The sequence below is a fragment of the Lissotriton vulgaris genome, chromosome 9 (genome assembly GCF_964263255.1).
Source record: "Lissotriton vulgaris chromosome 9, aLisVul1.2, whole genome shotgun sequence".
Lineage (NCBI taxonomy): Eukaryota > Metazoa > Chordata > Amphibia > Caudata > Salamandridae > Lissotriton > Lissotriton vulgaris.
The window spans coordinates 512994395-513018999 of NC_141697.1; the positions used below are offsets into that span (position 1 = coordinate 512994395).

The 24605-nt window shown below is 40.4% G+C and overlaps 1 protein-coding gene across 1 annotated transcript in view; it reads left to right on the plus strand.

Moving 5' to 3' along the window:
- NAA30 (N-alpha-acetyltransferase 30, NatC catalytic subunit) overlaps nucleotides 1-24057 on the plus strand; it is a 45338-nt gene extending 21281 nt beyond the window's left edge. Inside the window, exons 3-4 of the mRNA XM_086937975.1 lie at nucleotides 18404-18459; nucleotides 21828-24057. Of these exons, the coding sequence (XP_086794101.1) occupies nucleotides 18404-18459; nucleotides 21828-21965 (194 nt within the window). The 3' untranslated portion in view covers nucleotides 21966-24057. The remainder of the gene's footprint in view (nucleotides 1-18403; nucleotides 18460-21827) is intronic.
- Nucleotides 24058-24605: the final 548 nt, after the last annotated feature.

The following is a 24605-nucleotide window of genomic DNA, read 5'->3' on the forward strand; positions in this document are numbered from 1 at the left end:
TTATCAGTAAAAATCATTGAAAAGGGAAAACCGGGATTCTTAATAATAATATATGGGATTATGAAATCCCTGTATAAATTCCTCTCTATTTTTTTATAATAAGCGATGTGTAACCCACTTAGTCATGGATTATAAAGAAAAGATTGGCGCACAAATTGATTGTAACTATAGACATGAGGTAGCTGAATGCTCAAGGACAAAGTGTAAAAATGCATGGAGGTCATTAGTGACATAAAGATTACGATTGAATGGCATCTTTGTTGAAGAATACCAGCATTATGGGTATAAGGGGTACCTGTATTTTCAATAAAAAGGAATTCATCTCAGCCCTCTAGGTCGATAACAGGATCACTCCTCGTTGTGACGGATTCTTTTAGAAAGTTGGCATTTTCTTGTCCTAACCATTTTGTGCCTGTGTCCCAAGTCATATGACTGGGTGTAGTTAGCTTTTGTGTATTTCTCCCAGACAGTGATACAAAGGGGAACCAGGTTAGCCTGCCAGGAAGGAAGGGGGGGCTAAGCTATTCCTTTCCCCACTTGAATTTCAATGGGGCTGCCTCCAGCACACCCACAAAGCACTTGACCCCAGTCTAGTGTCCCCCCTGGACCTCATTAGCCTGGGAAAGGGGACATTTCCAGAACCAGATGTAGGAAGGCCTAGACGTTTCTCCCACTTCAAAGGCTGGCACCAGATATAAATATTGGACCCTCAGGCCAGCTTCTCAGTTCACTCTGGGACCTGTTTAGACGGACTGCCCACCACCCTGCTGTCAGAGGATCTCGAACTGCCCTGCTGCTTGAAGGACTGACTTGCTGCTCTGCTGACTCGAGGACTGGACCTGCTACTTGAACCTAGGGTGACCAGAATGACTTCAAGGACTAGTTGACTGGCCTCCTGTACTGAGCTACATGGACCTGACGAGTCCAACATCCTTGAACCCTGCAGCTGGACTGTGCCTGAGGCTAGTTCTGAACTCAATCATGGCGGACAGACTCACAAGCAATATCAATGCTTTGGCCTTACGTGAGCTTCCTTCAGGGATACAACAGGAGATCTTCCTCGGAGTATCTGGACTACTGAATGCGGGACCATCTTTTAACCCCTTCCATGCTCATGACGAGCTCAGCTCGTCATGAGGCACAGTTGAGCTGTGCTGATGACGAGCTGAGCTCGTCATAAATAAAGCAGAATAGCAATTTTCAGCACAGGGGAAAAATAACCACAGCAGCGATGTGGTTAAAACACTCTGCCCCAACTAATAAGCAGGGTAGCTGGAATTACGGAATTCAGCAGTCACACCATTTTTTTTTCATCTTATGAATTTGCGTTTGCCTCTTATTCCATCATCTGCTGCGTAATGTTTGCAGTTTTAGCAAATGAAATGTGTTTCTAGTTCCCACCGATAAAAAGTTAGTGAAAATGCAGGGACGCGTGTTGCTGCTCAGTGGAAGAACATGCACAAAGTTTGATGGGTCCCCTTTAGATTATTATTGTTATATTTGGGAGTTTAACTAGTACTATTCGAGTGAAATCTTAGGACAGTCGTATAAAAATGAAAAAATAATGAAGCAATACCGTCACTAAATCTAAATTACACCACATCATTTCCCTATTCTTGCAATATAATTTAGTCAACCGTGAGACATATTTTGGCAATCCGCTGTTAAGTAAGTCCAGGGGCCCTGTTAATAAGTGCAGGTGCCACCCACCAGCAATGACTGAATCCAACTAAGCACTGCCTATGACCCCTTTTGCCAATATTACTTTGTATGACCGTATGTTTTTAGCCACTAGTTGGATTTTATATGGAAGCCAAACCACCCCTTGAATGCCAGAATGCAAGATGCTCTTGACAGAAAATGCTGGACTGCCTGATGGACACTGAATCACTGAAAATCCAGTTTTAAAAAAGAACGTTTTCTCCCCGTGTTTGTATTTACATAGTGTTTGCCACCCCAGTATTGGTGATATGCTTTATATATAAGTTGTAGTTGCATGCAATACAATTTGTCATTTTTTGCCTTGTTTGCTTGGAAGTGCTCGAAGAAGAGTGTCTGTCTATTTGGGGAGAGGGCACCGATCACCTTTCAAGTGCAGGTGTTCTCTATCATCCCTGTGTAAATAGGCAATTCATTATCTCTCATTTGAAATTGCTCTGAACAGGGGTAGCCCCCACCATGGTCTGTCCCTAGGCTATTGTTAATCACAGGTGACCTCAACCCCTCATGTGAAAACATTTATAGCAGCAGGAGACACTGTCTTTTGTAAGAAAATCAAATGTTGGGTTCAGCGCCCGTATTCCAAACAGTGCTCTACCTGGGCTAATCCTGAGACACAATCGCCCAAAGCTGCAGCCTGTGCTATGTCACACCCTGGTGGGTCTGGGGAGGCCCGCTGGGTTTGGGTGGTGGGCGTGACAGAATCCCTTTTAGCCTAATGGGCGTTATGTGCCTGATCCCAGCAGTCCTACCCAGATCTGCTGTGACCTGTCTCGATATGGTCCAAAATTCCGACTGTTATGTATTCTGTGCAGTGCTAACAATTAATACTCTAATGGCTGTCTTTTTTCTGCAGCTACTGTTTTAGTGACAATAGATTTTTAATGGCAGCCTCATGTCTGAGTATTCAAATACCTTGATAAGACTCACCATTCAGTCTTCAATGTCTTCTGTTAATTTTTATTAGTGGCAAGTTACTTTGTTTGCCCCACTACATTTGTGGCTGATTCAATCATGTTCCCCACCAAGGCCCTTTAGTAGTGTTTCCTGTATAGCAAACTTGGATTCGGGATTCTTTGGTATTCCCAGCAGACACCGCTTAACTGTTCACTTAGGGGTGATGCATCTTTAGCATTTCAACCCAGCATATATTCACAACTCTACAAGACCACACTATTTGGATACAGGCTGCTGATCTCCCTGGATAATTTGTCACTGCTTTTAGTGGGATGAGTTACATCTGTCTACCTCAAAGCAGGCACAGTTCCAATCTTTTTCTGACAGCTGACCCTTACAATCTGCCGCCCACTATAATATTCTCATTGTCTTGTCAAATCATTGTACAGGGATGACACCAGTGTTCCCCCATCTACCATATTGAGCATACATGACAGCATGTCAGTCGAGGTGCCCTTGGGACCTGGCCCCTATTTCCCTCATTGTTTTCACTAGCTTAGTGTAATGTAGAAATATGCCAGGTCCCAACCTAAAGGTCTCCTGCGCTTCCACCAATGTAATTAAATAGTCCCCTTTGTCTAGGCCTCCCGTTATCTTTGAGCCCTTGTCTCTTTATTGGGCCACTGACATATCCCTGTTGATCTTTTGTCAGGTTCTAAGCTCGTAAGATTGCATTGCACATATAAACAGTGACCTTCTCATGACCCTCCTCCCCTTTCTTTCCCATATCTTCTCCATTTATTTTATGAGCTACAGACGTTTGCGAGGGATTTTACCTCCCATTATGAATAGCTCTCTGGTTTGCTCATGTGCCCCTTATAATGACCTTGTTTCACCATCTAACATCATGTAGCTGCGAATAGTAATTATATAATTCCAAGTCAGGTAGGCCCAGGGCTCCCTTTTTACAAGTCTTGTTTTTGTTTTTCAAGTTTTCCACTGCTGCCAGCCTCTATACAGGAGAATTAAGGAGGCTATCCTGTCCGTGAAATGTGTGGGTACTGGGTGTAACATGTCTTGCATGATGAACAGGGGTCTGGGTGGCTGTATCCTTTCTGTCAGTGATATTCATCCCATAAGTGAGAGCAGCAGTGTTTTCCAAAATTGCACCGAGCCTCTGAGGCCAGTCAGCAATTTATGTTGGATCTATATTGCTTTCTCTTTATTGTCAATTATGTATATCGCAGGGTATTTGAACATTTCAGACTTCCATCCCATCCCCATTTTCGGTACCAATGGAACTATCCATAGCTTGGAGTTTTCCCCAGTGAACTTGACCGCCTGAGAACACACCAAGGTACTCCAGTTGTTACAACAGTACTGGCCTTATTTTTTGTGTGGTGCTTTTGTGTGATATGAATACATTAATTGGATTTAAGAGTTATTCCACTATCTTTGCTGCCTGGTTGCCAAAGCCCTACATAGTAATTTGATATTGTTTATCGTGGACAGTGACTGGTATGACGTGTACTCCACAGGGTCCACGCCAGGTTAGGGGCTTATCGAGATTATTACTTCTCTTAGTGTGTTGTTGTTCATAGATATCCCTTGCCTCAGTGAACACTTTGAGTAGTTTTTCTGCAAGCAGCTTTGGGGTTTGGTGATAAAAGTCCACAAGCTCTGCATTGCTGTTGCTAGATCGTCTCTAGTTATGCTGAATCCTCAAGTGACATTCTCTATTCCTCTCATAGACTAGGTAGGCCCACCTATGCAAGGAGTGCACCAATAAACACCATTTTAGCAGAAAATGTCTATAAACTGCTTGGAGATGCGTTTGGTGGCGATCATTTATAGTTGTGTGCATTTCTGCCATTCTATTCCAGTGTCCCTTTAATTTTAGAGTTAATATTTGTGCTCATTGTCTCTTCAGCAGCAGTGCCAGTAGCCTTCTGCTTTCATCAACTTCGTTTTGAAGCTCTGCCTGTAGTCTGTGTACACATTTCTTCAGTGTTTCCCAAATGTTATCTGGTTTCCTCTAACTTGCTGATAATTCTCTGTGCTGCGCTTGATCAGCCGGCGCTATCTTTTCTAATCTAGTTAAGTGTGCCTAGGAAAGTATTATTTGTAGATGGAATTTGGTGCATTTTATAGTAGACTCTCGTTCCTCTCCCAGTACCACTTTTAGTGCCTCCGATGTTGCTGCTGTTTGTGCCAGTCAGCATCTGTCTGAGGGCAGAAATAAACCATGTGGAGGAAATCCGCAGCCAACATTTTACATGTCTGACATGCCACATCTAGCTATATCGCGGTACAAAAGGGGGTGGTGATGGACGGAGCATCTGAATCAATCAATCAAACACTCACACCCAGTCAAAGGATCTGGGTTTAATCCATCACCGTTCTTTAGCCCACTCTGCCACCCCAGTTCAGACATGGCTATATGCAAATCAGTCTGACCCTGTGCCTCATGGGAACAGTCCAGCCCGAACTGCCAAGTCATGTCTTCCCTGGGCCGGAAACAAGCTTCCGAGGACCGGTTTCTGGTATTCCAACCGTCTTCAGCCTGGCTTGCTTTAATCCAGTGGCAAAGTGAGCAAAGGGACTCACGTCTGAGCATACCCTTCCACACTTATGGCGGCCAAAAGCGGTACAAAAGGGGGTGGTGATGGACGGAGCATCTGAATCAATCAATCAAACACTCACACCCAGTCAAAGGATCTGGGTTTAATCCATCACCGTTCTTTAGCCCATTCTGCCACCCCAGTTCAGACATGGCTATATGCAAATCAGTCTGACCCTGTGCCTCATGGGAACAGTCCAGCCCGAACTGCCAAGCCATGTCTTCCCTTGACCGGAAACAAGCTTCCGATGACCGGTTTCTGGCATTCCAGCCGTCTTCAGCCCGGCTTGCTTGAATCCAGTGGCAAAGTGAGCAAGGGACTCGCGTCTGAGCATACCCTGCCACACTTATGGCGGCCAAAAGCGGCACAAAAGGGGGTGGTGATGGACGGAGCATCTGACTACATCAGCACGCTGTGAATACATTTCAAATGTTTTATCAGAGTCTGTAGTTAGAGGAAAAGTTCTATAGTTTGGCAACAACAATAAAGCCATTCTGCAGAACGTGTGTCAAGTCATGTTCCCATGTTCAAGTCATCGTCATGGAGGGCACTTAGGCATGCAAGCGACTATTTTGTGTGGGCTGGTGTTGGCAATAATCATTAATAGCAGCCTCCACTCTGGTGGCTCTTCTGGAAATAATGCTTAAATTTTCTTCAGCAAATGGCTTAGGCGTTAGTAGGATAGTATCTTCTCGGAGTCGCAGGGAGTGCCATTCGAAAATTCAATTAGTTAGAAACTGTTAGACAAAAATGTTCTTACTGTGTCTACTTGTTGGTCACACTGCTGTCTGATGATAACCATTTCACTAGTCCAGGCCATTTAGTCCTGACCCCTTGATATACCTTAAAAAAATGATTTTCCAGATAATTCATTATTGATTTGTGTTTTTGTGTAATTGGAGAGCAATAGCTTGGGTAGACTTCGGTAATCCTGGCTGAATCTTTCTCATTCAACTTTTTAAAAAATGATCACAGTGATGATGTAATATTTCAGCATCCATGAGAACTATATACTATTTTGCTGTCTAAAAATAGGTTTTGGGCGAAGTAGTCTTATAGAGACCGAAAACTCTTCACAGCAACCCAGCTGCCATTTTCCAAACTGGCAGCTGTATGATGTGTTTTAGCTATCATATTGGTAATTTATTTTAATGTTGTTTATGTTTCAAGTCTTCCGTTGATTCAAATTCGTAAACATGAGCGAAGTAGGTGGTAGCAGAGGATCTTTATCTCGTGAGAGATTGTTGATGATAAATACTAATAATCTGAGGACTCGTTCAACAAAGAAAAATGTGCTGCAGAAATACGGCAAGACCAAGTTCACAAAAGATTGAAACTGAGGCATGAAGATGATCAAATATGTTATCATTGTAACAAGTGATAGAAGTTGGAAACGATGGTCAATAGCCTAGAAAAAATCATCAAATAGCAAAAACCAGTTAATCACAACAAGAATCAGTCTTCTGCAAAAGTGATGACAACCAAACCCAATGCCCATCCACTTAGAAGATCGATGGGTACTACTCATCCACCTCCAACAGCTGATGAGAAAGCAGTGGATCTTCAATGTGTTATCTGTGGTTAAGCTAACCGGGTTGACAAAAGAACAAAGTACAGCGTATGTGAGCCTTAAAGGGCAGACCTGTTTTTATCTGCAGCTAGTTTTTACCAAGATGTTTTCATGAATTTATTTGCAGCAAATCTGTATGCCCACCAGAACTGCATGCATGCAGACATTCAAAATATGAATGTACAATGAGTTCCCAGCTGCAACGTAACCACCCGCCTTCTGTTAGGTTTGCACTCTTTGAAAAGGCAAATTAAGGTTTAAAGCCACTATTGTGTGCTGGCTTATGGATTCACTCTGTGACACCAGAGACATAATGGTCAACATTGATGAAACTGTATTGAGCCATAATAATAAAATTAAGGTTCTGCACAATGACCTAATTTGTTTTTGTCTGTCTAACATAAAGAATGACACACTTATGTTCTCAGCTGATTTGACTAAGTTCTTGCTGCCAAAATAAGATCGCAGGATGCAGTAAAATCAGCAAGAACCATTTTAAGAAACGCCCTGAAAGATTTTGATTTTGGCCTTAATGAAAAATGTAATGATGCCCCAAAGCTCTGCCAATCATGAGTCAACAAGAATGCCTGATGTTGGCTTAACATTTTTTGCCTCATTTTTTAATATCAGCAAAGCAAAATTGTTACAAACAAAAGTATTTGAGTTCGGAACAGAAGCTGAAAACATTGATGATGGCTTTTAAGATATAAGCGGAGAAGTGGAAGACAGGCTTATGCTGTGTAAATATACTGTCTTTTCGAAAACATGTTTTATGAATTACATCAGAGCACAAAAAAAAAATCTACTACACATGGTGACAGCCCACGCAACCTATGACGAGTGCACACGTAGTGAGCTAATCACGTTACTGAATCGGATTGGTGTATCAGCAAGTTACAATGTCATAGAACGGACTTGTTAAGCAGCTCATGCTGTAAAATCTTGTGAATCTGACTGCACACCTCTTCCAAGTCACTTTGCCAGGGAAGGATTTACAATTGCTGCTCTTGATAATTTTGATTTTTAGTGACTGAGGACATAGATCTTCTACCTGATGCTGTTGTCCGCAAAGCTGATTTAACTAAATTTATCATATCGCTTATTCAATGCGGACTGAGAATGAAGAAAAAACAGTTCCTCCATGGGCTGGAATTCATGCTCTGATCTCCCAGAATACCGGCCCACTGAAGGAGGTTGGGTTTTTACCTATAATACCCTCTCCTGTCACAAACTATACAACAGTATACACAGCTCTAAAAGAATTTCTAAAATATGCCTGCTCAGTTTATAGACCAGTCTATTCTGTCAATTTTCTGTGATTAATGTGTTTTCCGTATTGTAGCTAACATTTTTATAAGCAATCGAGTAGAATTTGATAATCTTTATCTAGTGATGGGCGCTTTCCACATGACAAACGTTGCATTGTAGAGTGCAGGAAATTATCTCCGAGGATGTGGAATAGACGATGCACTTACTGAGGCTGAAATCTTTGGAAGCAAAACTGTCCAGTCAGTATTGAGCAGAACGTGTTATGTTCGTTCGTTACTAGATATGCTCCTCATATCTTAGGCTTTAGAAACATTGTATTGGAATGCTTTCTGGAACAAGACTGACAAATTATATTTTGCATATCTTATCACAGAAGTGAACTAGGCACACAGTGCACTTCATTCGAAAGACATAATGCACAGCTAGGCAATGTTCAATACACTCAGTTTAAAATCCTAAAACCTGAAAACCAAGTTCGTAGAGTTTGTCAAAGAATGTGAAGGATAATCAGAATTTTCCAAGTACTGGTGATTTTTTTTTTTTGTACACAATAGCTCTAGTGAAATCTTGGTACATGCTGGTAAGGAAGGTGATTGGGAACTGCACGTGACGACTGGAGTCACTGATTACTGTATTTCGCGAATTTGATTGCATAAACTATCTCAGATATGGGTCCTGGTATTTGGAAAGAGTGAAGAAGCTAGAGGTGAAAAAATCATACCTCTACAGAAAATTCATCCAAATACATTTTATGGTGAAAGACAGTTAGGGGAGGTTCAATGCTGTGGCTCCAGATATGAGACCGGAACAGGCGATCCAGAGATCCCAGAAAAGCTCCGAGGGAATACTCGGTCAGACACACAAAAACGAATATGTTGCTCAGTTTAACATGAAGTCCTTTCTATTTGCAATATTTTCAGATAGATTATGAATTCTAAATGAATGGGCCATCATGAAACGTTATCACCGCAAACTTGTGGGCAAGAGAGGGGAACATTTTAATAAACATATTGACAGCCTTTTTCATTTCGTGCAGCAGCAAGAAAGCCCCTTAGAAATGGTTGAGTCAGTGCGACTACACAACTTTGTGATCAAACAATATGTGGATAACAATATAAACACACTTCTACTAGATGTCCTGGAACATGGACCGAAACTATGTGCAGAACTGAAGCAGAGAGATTTGAATTAAGAGACCAAGCTGTTTGACGTAATCACTAAAGCTAAACTTCCACGCTTTAGTAAGAGTTTTGTTCAGCCAGCCACTACAAAACATGGTACAAAAAACAACTTTTACTTTGGATGACGTTGGGCTTGATTGTTGCCAAAAGAAAGATAGCTTGTAATTAGGGGACGGCATTAACTCCGATGCTCAAAGACTGGGAAAAGGACATGGGCGTATGTATGGTAGCAAAAAAAGACAGTTTATACTAATAGAGGATGTCCCGGAAAGTGGGTAAAGGTCTGGGGCAGGTGAAATGATGTCTGAGGTGGGCTGTGTACACCCCCTCACCCCACCAGAAGAGTGTCGAGAGGCGAGCAGAGTGCTCAGCACTGAAAGGGTCTCCTTATAACAATACCAATAGTGTTGTCATTCAGCTGTATGGCCCATCAATTTTAACTGCTTAAAGCTGGACCACACTGTGTTGGTTTATGGTCCCTGCTGTCTCGGTACTCCCTCCTCATTCCCCTCTCCATCTCAATAAGAATGATTCATGACCCTACTTGGATTATACCCTGGTTTGTTTAGGATCTCCTTTCTAAACATGTATGCACCCGACTTGTGTTGACTTTCATATCGCTTCATGGTTTTAGTAGACTGTCACCATGACTTGACCTACTGCACAGTTGTTTGTAATAATATTAAATACTAATAAATGTTTTAATTTTTTAAAAGAACAACTTTTGCAAGCACCTAGAGACATGAATGTAGCAAAAGAAAGGGGTGTATTTATCAAGGACATTCTGCCACATGATCTTCTTCCAACTCACACAATATTTGATTGAGATGCAGCAACCAAACCTGTGAAGCACAAACTCGTACAAGAGCTTGACGAAATCTTTCACCTGAAGAATTTCAATTAAAAAATGTGTCCTCGTTAAAAACTGCTGTTGTTGTGAACCATATGTCACAATTGCTAATAGACAAGATTTCATCCATGCAAAACTTCGGCTATGTTGTTCAGAGTGTTCTACAGATCTAAAAGTCAATGTGCACCTTGCAGGAACTGCAAATTGTCACTGACAGTTATCTTGAACTATCTGTCAAAGAATGTGAGCGAATCAGACGAATTTCTGCAAGTGGAACAATTGACCTTGCCTGCATCACAAATTTGACACCTATACCTGTGAATCTTGATACATTCTGGTCATCAACATCGAAGAAGATTAACTTGAAAATGTTAGCTCGCCTAAACATTGCTGATGCTTCAGTGAACACTGAATTTCCAATTATTGCAAGTGGAATGATTGTCAATCTGGAGTTGGTGCCTGCAGAGAGAGTTTAAAAAAATATGTTCCATATTGTTCAATAATTTAGCAAGTTGGAGGAAGCTGGCCTTCGTGTTGTGCCACATGTTGAGTGGGCTGTTTGAAATGGTTCCAATTGAGTCATTGTACTGCCAAATGACTCAGATATTGTTATTGTGCTACTTAGATTTGTTGCAATGTTCTTAAGTCAAGGTTTGTGATATTTATGGATACATAATGGAATATTCAAGAATAGACACGTAATCTTGCTTCTTATTCTTTACCAGACACTTGACCCAGAGATGCCCAGTGTTATCAGTGCGCATATTCTTACAGGTGATAACACTATTAGCAACATTGGAACAAAGTTTGGAGCTTTAACTACTGAACCTGTAAAGTTTCTAAAAGGATTTGCTGAGACAGACGAAGAATTTGACTTGAAGGACGTAAAAAAAATATCTTGTGCATGTGTGGTACATAAGTTCTTACTGTGTCACGTTTGACTATATTTGGTACAGAGAGCTCGAGATCAGTCCAGCTAAGTGACCTTCCACTGACGTCATATTCTATGCGTGGACACATTAAAAGAGCGTTATACTCGATCAGAATATTTGTAAATGTTTTGGATCATGCATATGTAGAGAAAAATCTGTGTGAATATTGGTTGGGAAGCTATTGATGGGGTGCTAAAACATACAACATTTCTAAAGCCTCTACCCACAGAAATTGCATGTACCTGCAAAACCTATGCTACAAAATTATGTCCCTTTCGATATGTTCTACTTTCTGCAAATTACGATTGCCGAAACAAATTAAGTGAACTATGAAAATGTGTCAAACAGAAGTGATAAACATTATTTTTTTCATGTTCAGATCATAAAGATTTGTGTATACATAAAAGGATTAAAACTATTTGATATATATGTATATATATATATATCCAGCTCTCAATTGCAGACCCCTGGCGCTCCCATCTCCGGTGCAGTACTCCTCTGCAGAGCCACGCTTTAATTTATCCAGAACACCTCCTCGATTGAGGAAATGAGTACGAACTCACAAAGTTCTCCGTTATCCCAAAGTTTTTTATTTGCAGCAATTTCCAGCATGCAAGCAACCAAATCCGACGCGTTTCGCTACAAAACGTGTAGCTTGCTCACGGTCAATACTATGGAAATCTTTTTCGAGCCCCACCTATTTCTATGGGAAATTCAGAACAACTATAAAGGCCCACTAAAAGTGGTTCAAAACTGAATACATTTGATCAAATCGGTAAACGGACATAACTATCGGATTTTACAGAGGGCCGTAATTGGTTGGTAATGTGTTATTTAAAATAATCGGGTGTCCCTGGGGTCTTTTTAAGGTAGATCACAGATGGGGTTCATAAAATAAAATACATTTTATAAATATTAAAAAAAGGGGTAGAAAAAGTGATGCCAGAAGTATCATTAGATATTGATAGGCTGAACTGTGTAAAAAACTACATTTCCCAAGTCACTTCCGGTACGGGTAACAGGAAGTGATGCAACAATACCAGAATGTTTTGGCGGGGCTTCCATAGAAATAGGTGGGGCTCGGAAAAGATTTCCATAGTATTGACTGTGAGCAAGCTACACGTTTGTAGCGAAACGCGTCTGATTTGGTTGCTTGTATGCTGGAAATTGCTGCAAATAAAAAAACTTTGGGATAACGGAGAACTTTGTGAGTGCGTACTCATTTCCTCAATCGAGGAGGTGTTCTGGATATATATATGCTAGGGGGTATTGTGAATCAGTCCTTAAAACAGCTATGGCCAAAGCCAAGACTAGATCTCGTGCCTCTTTACTTGAAATCAACAGAAGTGCTAATACATCTTGCACTTCAGATGAGGATACCACGAACCCCAGGTTCCTTACGCCATATAGCAGACAGGCCAGACAAATAAAATCTATTTTGTCCAAAAGATGGCCAGTGCTTGCTACAGACCCTGTACTTAAACCTCACTTAGCAGAAGTCCCTATTGTCACCTTTAGGAAGGGTCCCTCACTCAGATCCCACGTCTGCCATGAATTTCCTGAACTTAGAAAAAAGCAGGAATGGATGAAAACAAGATCAGGCTTTATACGCTGCACCTCCTGCAGGGCTTGTAAATTTGGCAAAAGTACTAGGCAATATAACACGCCATTCAGTCCAGATCCTATCCAAATCAAGGGCCAATACAACTGTAAGACTGAATTTGCCATTTACGTTTTAACTTGCACATGTGCACTCAGGTATGTCGGCAGTACACGACAACCAGTACACGTTAGGATCCTCCAGCATCTACGTGCCATTGTCAATAACGACCCAGCCTACCCTGTAGCCAGGCACTTCAAGGCAATACATAATAATAATCTGGAGTGACTATCTTACTTTGTTATCTCCGCAATAGATAAACCCAGAAGAGGCGGAGCTAGGGTCAAGATGCTGAGAAGAATGGAGTCTCATTTCATTCTTGAATTAGACAGTAGATCCCCCAATGGTCTTAATAACACGGAAGACCTACATGTGTTTTTGTAAATCTAGCCCTGTTTTGTCCACTCCGTTCAGCATTACCTTGGGTGGTAGGGTTTAGTTGGCTGCTGCCATCCCCCACGTGTTCAATAATTTGTCTCCTTGTTGGGTTGTTGCACGTATCATTTATATACATATTTTCACGGTGATTTATTATTTAGGTATTTGCATTTGTCTTTTGGGTACACTCATTTGAGGACATAGACATAAGTTTTTCTCTGTGATTCATGTAGAAACATGTTTTTGCAACAGTTAGTTTTTTTGGACTATGATATTCCCATGATTATCATGCCAAATAGCCCATGCCTTATAATTATGCTGCTACAGTCATATGTTTACTATTATGCTGTTTTGCACTTTTTGATAGATACAGATGTAATATTATACTGTTTACTCTTAAGCGTATTTTGCACATAACCAATAGTACAACTGCTGGTTTTTTATTGCATCTGTAAAAAACAACAATTATTATTTTTAATAATGCACTTTGCACTTTAATATGCTATTTTGCACTATCAATATCAAATATAGGCGAGGGCTACATGTATGTACATATATTTGTTATATACAATTCTTTGGCATTTGCATTCTATGCTGCTAGAAAAGTTTTCTAAAATCCTTTTAACTTTTATATCATGGGTTTTATCTCTGTCTATTTAACATATGGATTTAAACCTGTTAATGAATTTTTCGAACTGTTGCTATTTCAAAACTGTTTGGAAAACAGACTAGGCTATCTCTTACTAGTAGTTTGTCCTCGCTGTCTATTATCACGAGGTGTATGTTGAAAAAAAGAGAAAAAAAATGCACTTTTTTCACTGCTCAGCGGTTACTATTTAAAACGCAAGCATTTCCAACTCTGACTGTCTGTGAGCAAGGGCGGATGCCCGAAACGCGTCAGATTGCTTGGTTCAGCTTTTAAATAAAAATCTGTGCTTTATAATTACTGGATCCGCGTGATTTCCTGGGTCGCTGTGGTCGGAGCTTGGGAGATTGCATTTGTTCGATATATATATATATATATATATATATATATATATATATATATATATATATATATATATATATATATATATATATATATATATTATAATCGTCTCCCTCTATTATAGCCCCCATTTTGGAAAGTGGCGGAATGGTTGCTCCGAGGAGCAATTTTCTGTCTCTAAAAGACTACTTGACCCCCCCAAACCAATGTTTTGACACCAAAATGAATTATAAACATCTTGTGGTTTCTAAAATATCACTTAATCGCTGCAACAGATGTGCCATTTTTAAAAATGTCGTCCAGAAACATTCGACCTGGATCAGCAATGTCTACCCAAGCTGAATTACTTCTCCAATGATCCAAAAACACAAATCAAAAATTATAATATCTGGGCAACCATTTTTTTACAGAGGTATATCAGGGGGTGGGATATAGTTGTGGGATTCTTAAATGGAGGGAGCATTGGCAGTATATGTCTGCTGCTTTGAGTTTCGCAGTCAATCTGTTCCGAGCACAAGACCATGTGTATTTCATTGATAGGATTACTGGGCTGTAATAAAGTGGCCATTGTATTGCACTAAGTGAGGCTAAGCAGCAAAACCTACCTGTAGATGATGAAGAGGGTGGTTGTTTTACATTATGCAGCCAGTAGAAAAGGGGCCAGTTCAGTAGCAGGTTCTCTGTAGAATTCCACAGCTAATCCATCCACTCCCAGGGCAGTTCTGTTTTTCATGGTATAGATTAACAGTTTAATTTGTGTATAGTAATAGGAGAACATAATGGTTGGCACTGGCGCATCTCCAGCTTGGCCAAAGTGGCTTGATCGATATATTTATGTAACTCTATCATGTTAGCATTTGCTTTGATCTCATATAAATTCTTGTAGAAGACTGAGTAGTAAGCTCTCCCTCTTGTCCTCTATTTTAATAATCTCTTAGCCTGCCTAGGGCAATCTGATCATACCCACAAGGGTATGCCCAAGGCACTCCACCACTCCATATTTCTTTGCCTCTGCATATGTGCCCATAAATGTTGTTCCTTATCTGCTGCTTCTTTGAAAGCTGGTCTTTCTTTGTGTAAGTCAGTCTGCAGGGTTGGATCCCGCTCTTCGACTCTTCTTTCCATAGTGTCTGTTTCAGCCTCTAGCCTGGCCCATTAGCCACACCGGGATTCAAGGACATCATGCCTTTTTGATATGCACTCTCCCCTAGAATAGAGTGACAATACCCACATGCACTAGGGTACACTGTGATATGGGCCCACATGCACTAGGGTACACTGTGATATGGGGTACCCCTGTGATTGGCATGACCTACCCTATCAGACCCCATTAAATAATCAGGCAGGGGGAATAAAACTACATAGAAGTCCCTAGTCCACAATAGGAAATGGCAATTTAGAGGCCAGCAGCATTTTCTGCACTTGCATGTGTGCACTACTGAAGCCTGAGGTCAGTTTAAAAGTAGCCCTGGGTGGCAGGACTGCTTTACAAAAGTAAATTATGCCCAAACGCTACTATGGTGTTTGGGGCACTTTAAAATGGATAACCTACACTGTTTGGGCATATTAGGAAACCCCATGGTCCCCCCTAGGTGTCCCAGGGGTGGGGGGGGGGGGTTCAGGTATAAGGTGCAAGTGAGTTTTTTTATGCCCTGGGTTAAGTGAAATTTCTCATTACTCTCTCAACATTGTGATAAAGTGCTGCTCAAATTTGACTTTGATGCTAGGGGCACTGTGGAGGGAGGATCTGCAATATTTCTACAGATTCAGCCCCCCCCCCCCCCCAAATCTCCCAAAGTTGTTCCATGAGGCGAGGGTCCTGTACTTATAAAATGTTTTTATAAGCCCTAGTGCTGTAAAAATGGCCCAAGAATTTTTTCCCATTGCAAATCCCATGCCACATAGGCTTACATGGTAAGAGATTGTTAACTAATAACTCCTGATAGGAGAATGATAGAACTTCCATTCAAAGACTTACCAGAATGGTAGTGATAAATCCAACAATATGATGTTGTTGAATTTCTCCTAAAATGTATAGACAATAAGTTATAAGACTTTCTTGTTTGTAGGTCCAGATTCAGCCTTCCAGTGGTCTTTCCCTATTGGTCAGAGTTAAGTGGATTAGCCAGGCTGCTTTGAAGAGGTGATAAAGAGCCACTGGGGTTAACCAGCTCTGCTGGGTGGGCAGTGTGCTGCTGCACAGGAATGCCAGAGCAGGGGGAGGAATCCTAAACCATGGTCTTCAAAGGCAAGGGGCCGGGCTCCGTGTCATTTACAACTTCACTCTTTTGACACAAAGCCAGAGCTAGGCTTATGGAAGGAATGCAAAGAGGCTATGGAAAGTAGCCATCCTGGGGGTGTGTTTAGCCAGCTCTTACCTTCCTGCTGGAAAATCAGCCATTATGAATTTGGAGGATTTGGTGCACTCTGGGACAAAATAATGGCCCACATTACAGGATGTGTTCATATCATTTGGGAGTTGCCCTGCTCCCATTGGTCAGGAGTGACCTCCTGCTTGACCTAGAGAACTTGAGTATCTGAGAGGGGCAGAGTCTCTCAGATCTGCTGCTTGAAACTTAAGAAAGCAAGACGTTGCCATGCTGAGAAGTTGGGGTGAAACATTCTAAGGCCTGCCCTCTGGAGACTGCACCAGCTGAAACTACATCCCCGAGGATTATCTTGCTATAAAGGAACTAAAGAGTGGACTCCCTGTAAGCTACAGTTTAACAGAGCTCACCTGGAACATCACCACCAACGATCCTCAACCTGGAGAATGACCAGTGGATTTGTAAGGGTTTTGTCCCAGAGGATTGTGGGAACTAAAGTCCTCAACTTTCAAGGACGATCTTGGAGCTTCCAGACCCTTGGAGTGAGTTTGGGCCACTTTGGGACCCCTTGGGGAACTTGAGGAAAAAGTTCCAGAAGTTTGGAAAACTTTGAAGCAGCTTTGAAAAAAAGCTCCATAGGGGGACCAACTCAACCGTGAGCCGACCAAGCCATCCATGTTCGTCCTCGCTAAAAGCTCCCTAGGTCCGACTTCCAGAGATTGACCAAGAGTAGAAGAAATCCGAGGCCAGCGAACCCTCGCCGAATCCGGCCTAGTGAAGAGCATCAACGTACCCCGTGAGAAAAAAGCTCCAGGAAAAGTGTCTATGTCCGAAGGTAAAAACTGTGAACGGGACCTACAGCAAGTGGTAGCCACTCAGGGCTCCATTGCGGCCAGCCGGAAACTTTGCCATTGAGTCGGTCTATCGCGACCAGATGTCCCAATAAAGTGCTATTCGTTTCCAAGTTCTATAAAGTGATACATCTTTAAAAATTCCTATCTCTAGTTCCCTACATTGGTTTTTTGTCGTTTTGGTGTCATTTTAAAGATAAAAATGTTTTCTATTTTTATAAATTGGTGTTGGATTTTTTTTCTGTGTTTTTGTCTTAATTATATACTGAATTGGTGTTTTTAAATGCTTTACATGCCTGTCTTTGAAGTTAAGCCTGTCTGCTCCCAGTTACGTTACCAAGGGTTGAGCAGGGGAACAATTTTCTGAGACCTATTCTGAGCCCTATACTGTGTTAGTGGCCTTATTGCCTGTGGCAGACCTGCATTTTCCCTTACCAATAATCCACTTTCCATTAGCTATGCATTGGCGAAGAAGGAACCCCCTTTGGCGGTTGCGTGTCCACTCCAAAGCTTCATGCAGTACAATAACAAGTGGTTCTGAAATCTCACTTATCCCACTAAAACATATATGAGGACAGGAGAATGTCTCAGTTGATATTACTAAACTTGATATTGGTGATTCCACCTCCCATTCCATACTGTGGAGCTATCTTGAGAACTACTAACCTCACTCTGGTTATATTCAAAACAAATTTAGTTCTAAAGTGCCGTATTATGTGAGATCATTTTTTTCCCTCCAAAAAACCTTCCGTAATCTTACCACTCCCTGGAGAAGAGTCCAACCCACCTTTTATTTCAAGGAGAGCACCTGTGTTGGAGGACCCTTTTACAGCTCAGAAGCATTTCTTTGGTTCACCAGTTTGATAATGGATGCCAATTTGATCTCATGCATAGTTAGATAATTACTTCACTATCAAGTCATTGCTGTTTGTTTCCGTGTAATACAATACTTTTATGACTAAAACAAAACAATGTATTTTTCTAAAGCTATTCGAGAGTAATGATGATTTGCTATCTAAAGAGTAAAGATCAATGTAGATATTAGACACCATTTAAACTGAAAAAAAGTTTAAACAGCATTTTCAAATAATTGAACTGTCCTAACTTCTAAATATGATTTCTGTGCAAAAAAAGTAAATGCTATTAAAAATCTGTTGTAGGTACAAATTTGGTCAAGAAAGCTATTTATGCCATGGTTGAAGGAGATTGTGACGAGGTAAGATTTTTCAGATTGCACATGCAGCTCTTATTAGAATGTGCTAATTGAGCGAGTGCTCATTTTTGTGCCCTTTGGTATTGTTCAGTGTGCTATAACATGTTTTCATTTAGTTTTCTTTTGTATTAAAGTGTGTTTTCAAGTACTAGTAGAAATGCTGACTAGTGAATTAATTCTGTCCTTGTGTTTTGATGTTCTGCAGTCAAGCTTTTAACTACTGCAAGTTTGTCTTTATAAAAAGGCAAGACTTGGTTCACATTGTAGCATTGGGCTTACTTAGTACACTACTTCACAAAAACAAGAAGGAAACATTTGAGTAGGTTTGCTGAGAATCGTTAATTTTGTGTTACAGATTCCAAAACTGATTTGTTCTTACAGTAAGGAAAACCCATTGATTACATGTGGTCCTGGTACTTCAGATAGATTAGCACAAGTTTGCTAAACACATGAGCTTCGAAAGCAGAAGCATTGTGTGTTGGATTCCATGGCATCTGCTCAGCCTTTCAGATATGGAAGCCATTTGTTGGCATCCAAGACTGAATTTTAAGTGCCTATACCAGGGATCTTCAAACTGTGGGGTTTGTCCCGCTAGGGGGACCGCAAGTGATCTCATTTGGGTTGCCAGGCTCGAGCCAAAAGGAGCATTATGCTGATAACAGTGCTTTGTTTTCTGCTGAAGAAATGAGCCACAGTAAGCTGCTCTGTAAGGGGCCATCACTACCATCTTTTGTCATTTATGTCCTGGCTGGGAGAAGGTATCAAAAGGGAAGGTGGAGAAGTGTGGCTCACTGGTTAGAGCAGGCAGACCCTGAAGCAGAGGTCAGACCCGGGACCAGGGTTCGATTCCCGACGCGGCAGGGTGTTGAGCTCAAATGTCCACGGACTCGATAATTCTCGCTTCGGTGCCTGACCTAATCATGGGTTCACACTATGCAACTCTGGGCATTAAGCTTGCTTAATCTCCACAACGGCCCCCCGGCGGCGGGATGCCTGGCTTTCACCTTGGGGATGCCCTATAGGGGCTATCTCACAGGGAAAAACCAGGATGGGTTCCCAAGGCAAGCGCGGAGATACCCCTTCGGGGGTCGATTCTGGCGCTATATAAGAAATGCAATAATAATAATAATAATAAAGGGGACAATAAATATTCTTTAAAACCCCCACCTCCATTTCTAATTACACTTTGGATACATTTACACGTTAATAAGGTCTGTCTGACCAGAATAGTATGTTTGGTAATCATGTATTTGATTTGCATTTTTAAAACCGTACAGAACTTGCCTGCAATGTTTAAAGTATAGACATATTTAAATATTGCTAGTTTAATAGATTATAATAAATGTTGAAGGGGGCCCGAATATTTTTTCACACTGAGAAACAGCCAAAAAAAGTTTGAAGACTACTGTCCTATACCATTTCTAGATGATTCCTTTTATTAACCTTTACCACATGCAATTCTGGGCAAATATGAGACTGCTGTGACTTAGTTGAATGCCAACACCCCCAGACTCACAATAGGATGTCCTCTGAGTAGTAGTGCATTTTTCCCTTTGTTTCGCTTGGCTGTGAACAATACCCAAACCAGAAAAAATGTTGATGGTTTACACATAATTGTATTTCAGTAGACCATAGCAAAATGTATATGTGAACATCTGATTGATTCAAACCCTTTGGGGCGGCATGAAGATCAACAATTGTGTAGTGTGGATGGTTTTCAGATCCAAAAAGGATTGCATGGCAAAAGTAAAAAAAGGAGACCTATTTTGACCCTGTTGTTTTGAAGGATCATCATCTGGTCAAAATGGCACTTCAGTAGATAACAGAACACAAAGAAATTACTAAATAAAAAGATATAAAGGGCGCACTCCGCTATGCTTGAAAGAGCAATTGTAGCATTTATATAAAAAATCCTTTTTTCACAAAATCAAAGGCAGAAACATTGAGGTCTGTACTCTGCAATACATGATTGTAGCAATCCAAATAAGAGGACCCATAGCTAGAGACAGACAGAATTTAGAAATTTATTTTGCACTGCATTCGCCTCAAACCCACTGCAAAATAAATGCTGCTCGTAACTCTTTGGAATTCATGTGAATGTGTAGCTATTCATGCCATAAAAGAAAGTGTTGGCTGTCTGTAACAATAGGTTTGAAGCTCAAAGGCATTGCAGATTCACATGGAACTTATTCAGGATCCCTATGATTTGGGGTTTTATTGTTTCTTTCACACACATTTACAATTATGATGGGGTCTAAAATGCTGTCCGAAGATGGCATTGATTCACTGGACTGCATAGTGAAGGCTTGTAAAAGATGCATACTTGCCAGCGTCTGAACTTAAATGTGATGCATGTCTACAACCGATCCCTTGGTTGTAGAGTTAAATCCACAATGTTCTCAAGCTATTTAATATCCCAAAAAAAAAAATGAAAGTCTAAATTGCCATTTACTTGCTTACCTTTAGAACACTAAAACATGTAAAATGGGGCTAGATGGGCAGCAGCCTCATTAAGGAGTGTGCTGTGGCATTTAGTTCATTTTGAGCTGCCAAACAGAGAACCCTGTCCCCTCTCACCATTTTCCTAATTGTAGTGGACAGGGTGTTTTATTAATGTATTCAAAACAGTAGCTATGAGTTAATTTATTATTGTTCATCATGGGATCTTCTTTAGCATTGCATTCATGATGCAAATAAAATATATGTACATGGATAAGGTGTTAATTTGCTGAGTTTGCTACGCTGTTCATGTGAAGTCGATCATTGCATTCTGATGAATTAGCTTAAGATATTAAACAAATGTAACTTAAGCCCTTCCACATTCTTGTGAAGAACAAAACATATTTTAGTTGGTGTCATGTGAAAGTACTGTAACAGAATTGCTGGCACTTAACTGATGTCCTGTTTTTCAATTAGTGACTTGTGGTTGCTTGCTCATAGGCTCACTGTCTCAATGTTTATCATCACTATGTTGTTTTTGGGTTATGCCCACTCCATGATGGCCACATTAGAGCATTCTGCATTATGAACTTTAGTTGTAATAGATGTTCACTGATGGGAGTTAAAGTGCTTGAAAATGTCCTGTAATAGTACAGAAGTCGCATGTCCTTAATACCAACTCAAAAGATGCAAAAATTATTCTATTCTATATATATAGCAAGGCGTTTTTGTCTGCTTACTCAGTTGTACAATTAATTTCCTAAATAGTCTTGAACCCTGAGAGAAGATATCCATATCTGTAATGTTTTCTATAATGCTTTTTAACGCACATCTGTGCAGTCAAGTCAGTGATAATGGTACTATAGCGGTTACTTGTAAACCACTTTAAATTCTAATATTAACAAAACTGAAAATATGTTCTCTCTTTAAAGGTTGTGTTGGAGACGGAGATCACAAACAAGTCTGCTTTGAAACTTTACGAAAATCTTGGCTTTGTAAGAGATAAACGGCTGTTCAGATACTATTTAAATGGAGTGGATGCACTGCGTCTTAAACTATGGCTGCGTTAAGTGGACAATGTCGCGTCTAGGAACAACTTATCAACACTGCAAAGAAGTTCTTTGCACACAATGCAGTTTGTACAGAATTGCTTTGCAGATGGACTTAGTATTTTCCATGCAGCTCTTATTTGTCAGTGTCTCATTGAGTATCGCACCTATTTGTTGCACTACGGCATGGACGGCGCATTGGTTCCTAAATGAAACAGATTCATACTTCAAGGAGATCATTTGGTACCTGCGGATGTGCCAGTTTAAGAGTCGAGATATGTTCATTGATTTGCAAGTCAGACTTTAAAATATTAAGAGCGTTTTTATGACCGAATCTGTTTGTGGAACATGTCCAGTTCCTGTTGGCGGGAAAAAGCCAATGTAGGTTGTTAAATTCTGCAAGCATTCAAACATTTCATAAAAAAATTGCCATGGTTTTCTTAAGAGGGAAAACAAATTTTTAGTTTTATTTTTCAATATAAAATTTTCCATTCATAAATATTGGTACCTCAGTGATTAGTGAATAACAACATGTATTGTGGGGTGGGGTGTGTGTTCCAATGAGTAACGGTAACAATTAAATTGCGTCTGCCAGTGCCTGTATAGATAAGTATATGTCTTCACCTCTTTCTTTGAGTGCATGCTTTCATTTTTGTTCTCATTTCTATGGCAATGCCCTTGCAAAGAAACTTCTGATTTTATTTAAATTCTGAATTTGATAAATTATTTCAGATTTTATAATTTGGATGCCTATACCAGGTAAGAGACAGAGTGGTATAGTTTGGAAGGCCCCTATTTTCTTAAACGAAATGTAGGCTATTTTGAAAAATCTGGAGTAGCTGCTAAAAGAACAATGCTGGTAATGCAAATGAATCTCTTGTGTTCTGGATGCACTGTTTCTTTAGGACAGAGGGAATTTTTATAAGGAAAAATATAGAAAATTATTGTAAATTGGTATGATTTTATTTTATCACAATTATTGCTAGGGTCACTCGAACAGCTATTTTAAAGCAGTTGGAACAATTTTCTCAGATTTGAATTCAGATTGCTCTGCTTCAGTGTTCTAAAATGCTTCAATCTAATTCAGTTCTTGGAAATAAATTTCAAGGTATATTGTATCCTACTTTTACCTGCTCTTATTTTCTCTAAACTTGTTTTCTGTATATGGAGAGGGTTTAAATTTGTTCAGCCCAATGCTGATAGGAGGAGGATCAGCGAGTTATAAGTCATTCAGCACTCCTGCTCCACTGTTACTTGTAGGCATTGTTTCAGCGATTGATGTGGCATGCAGTAGAAAGTTTTGTTTCATTTTTTTCCTTCCCTTTTAAGCTAAACCAATATGATTATAATTATTTAACCTTAAAAACCTTGTGGAACGTTGAACTACTCTACAATTGACTTTGTTTTTGAAGCTTTAGATATGTCTTACTGCCTTCTGTTGTTTGGCTCTGTGTTTTCTTCACTAGGTTTCATTGAAAGAAATGTATCTTCTCATGCTCATCTGAGGAACTTATTTGATCGGATATGATCCAAATGGGTTATACATGTATTAACTGAAATGTACCGACCACAATTGGTCCTCCAGTGACGCCTTCAAGAATCAAGACGGCGCTTTACCCTTTTTCAAAAATAAGCTTTCCCAGTATCTTTTCAAAAATTGGATTGGCTTTTTAATCGTTCTTCTTTTAAAGTTATGCAGTCTTTTAATCTGAGAAGGTGCTAAAAATCACTCCACTGCTTTTTCCAGCATAATGTGATTTCCATGTGTCAAATGGAGAACTGAATATTGTTTTTGTGTTTTGTGGGAATAGGGGGAATAAATTAATATCAAGCTTGCACTTTTACTGAGAGATTCAAAATTGGCATATTGTACTAGAAATAGTTTTTCCAGTACTCTGGCTTAAGTTTATTTGTGTGGAGTTGGGGGTTATCACCGGAGTGCAAAATATTAAGTATATCGCAAATCCTGAACTGATTTTGGACTGGTTCTTGGAACACACTTCTTATGCTGAGATGTTGGAGAGGAGTATCACAGGGGAAATGTGAAATGTGTAAGATGAAGTCAAATAAAAATGTAATAGTTTTGCATTTTTTCTGTAAATGCAAATACAAATAATTTGGTGTTAATTGTGCAAAAGGGCCTGGTTTATGTGTGTGTTAGCTATGACTGCAGCCTGTCTTTGAAGACCGGTGCAGGGGTGGGGCATAAGGTTCAAATGTCTTTAGTTCCTTTTAGTAAATTCTAATTGATCATTAGGGCAGCTACGCACTGAGGAGACAAAGGTGTTTATGGGATGGGGCCTGCAGTGAGTCTTTCCCGGATGGTTGTAAATTGGATCAGGTGGATTTTATCCTGCTTGTGTTGATCTCTGGGAACTTTTGCTTTGATTATGAAGAGGTTGTTGAATGTGCACCTCTGTGTCGGATGTTGCTACACCCGCATTTTTTCCTCCTTTTTGGCAGTGGAGATTGTATGAATATACATTTTTCCGCTTCACCGAGGAAATTAGTAACTGGCAAATGAGTAGGGACTCGTACAGTCTGAAGGAAAGAGTTGAGGCAGGTTTAACCAGAGCTTCTCGGGGAGGTATCCTTTCTGTAGTTGTGGCCCTTACAATTATTCCTACTCCATGTCTTTCTTGTAGGGATTTAAAGAAGTTG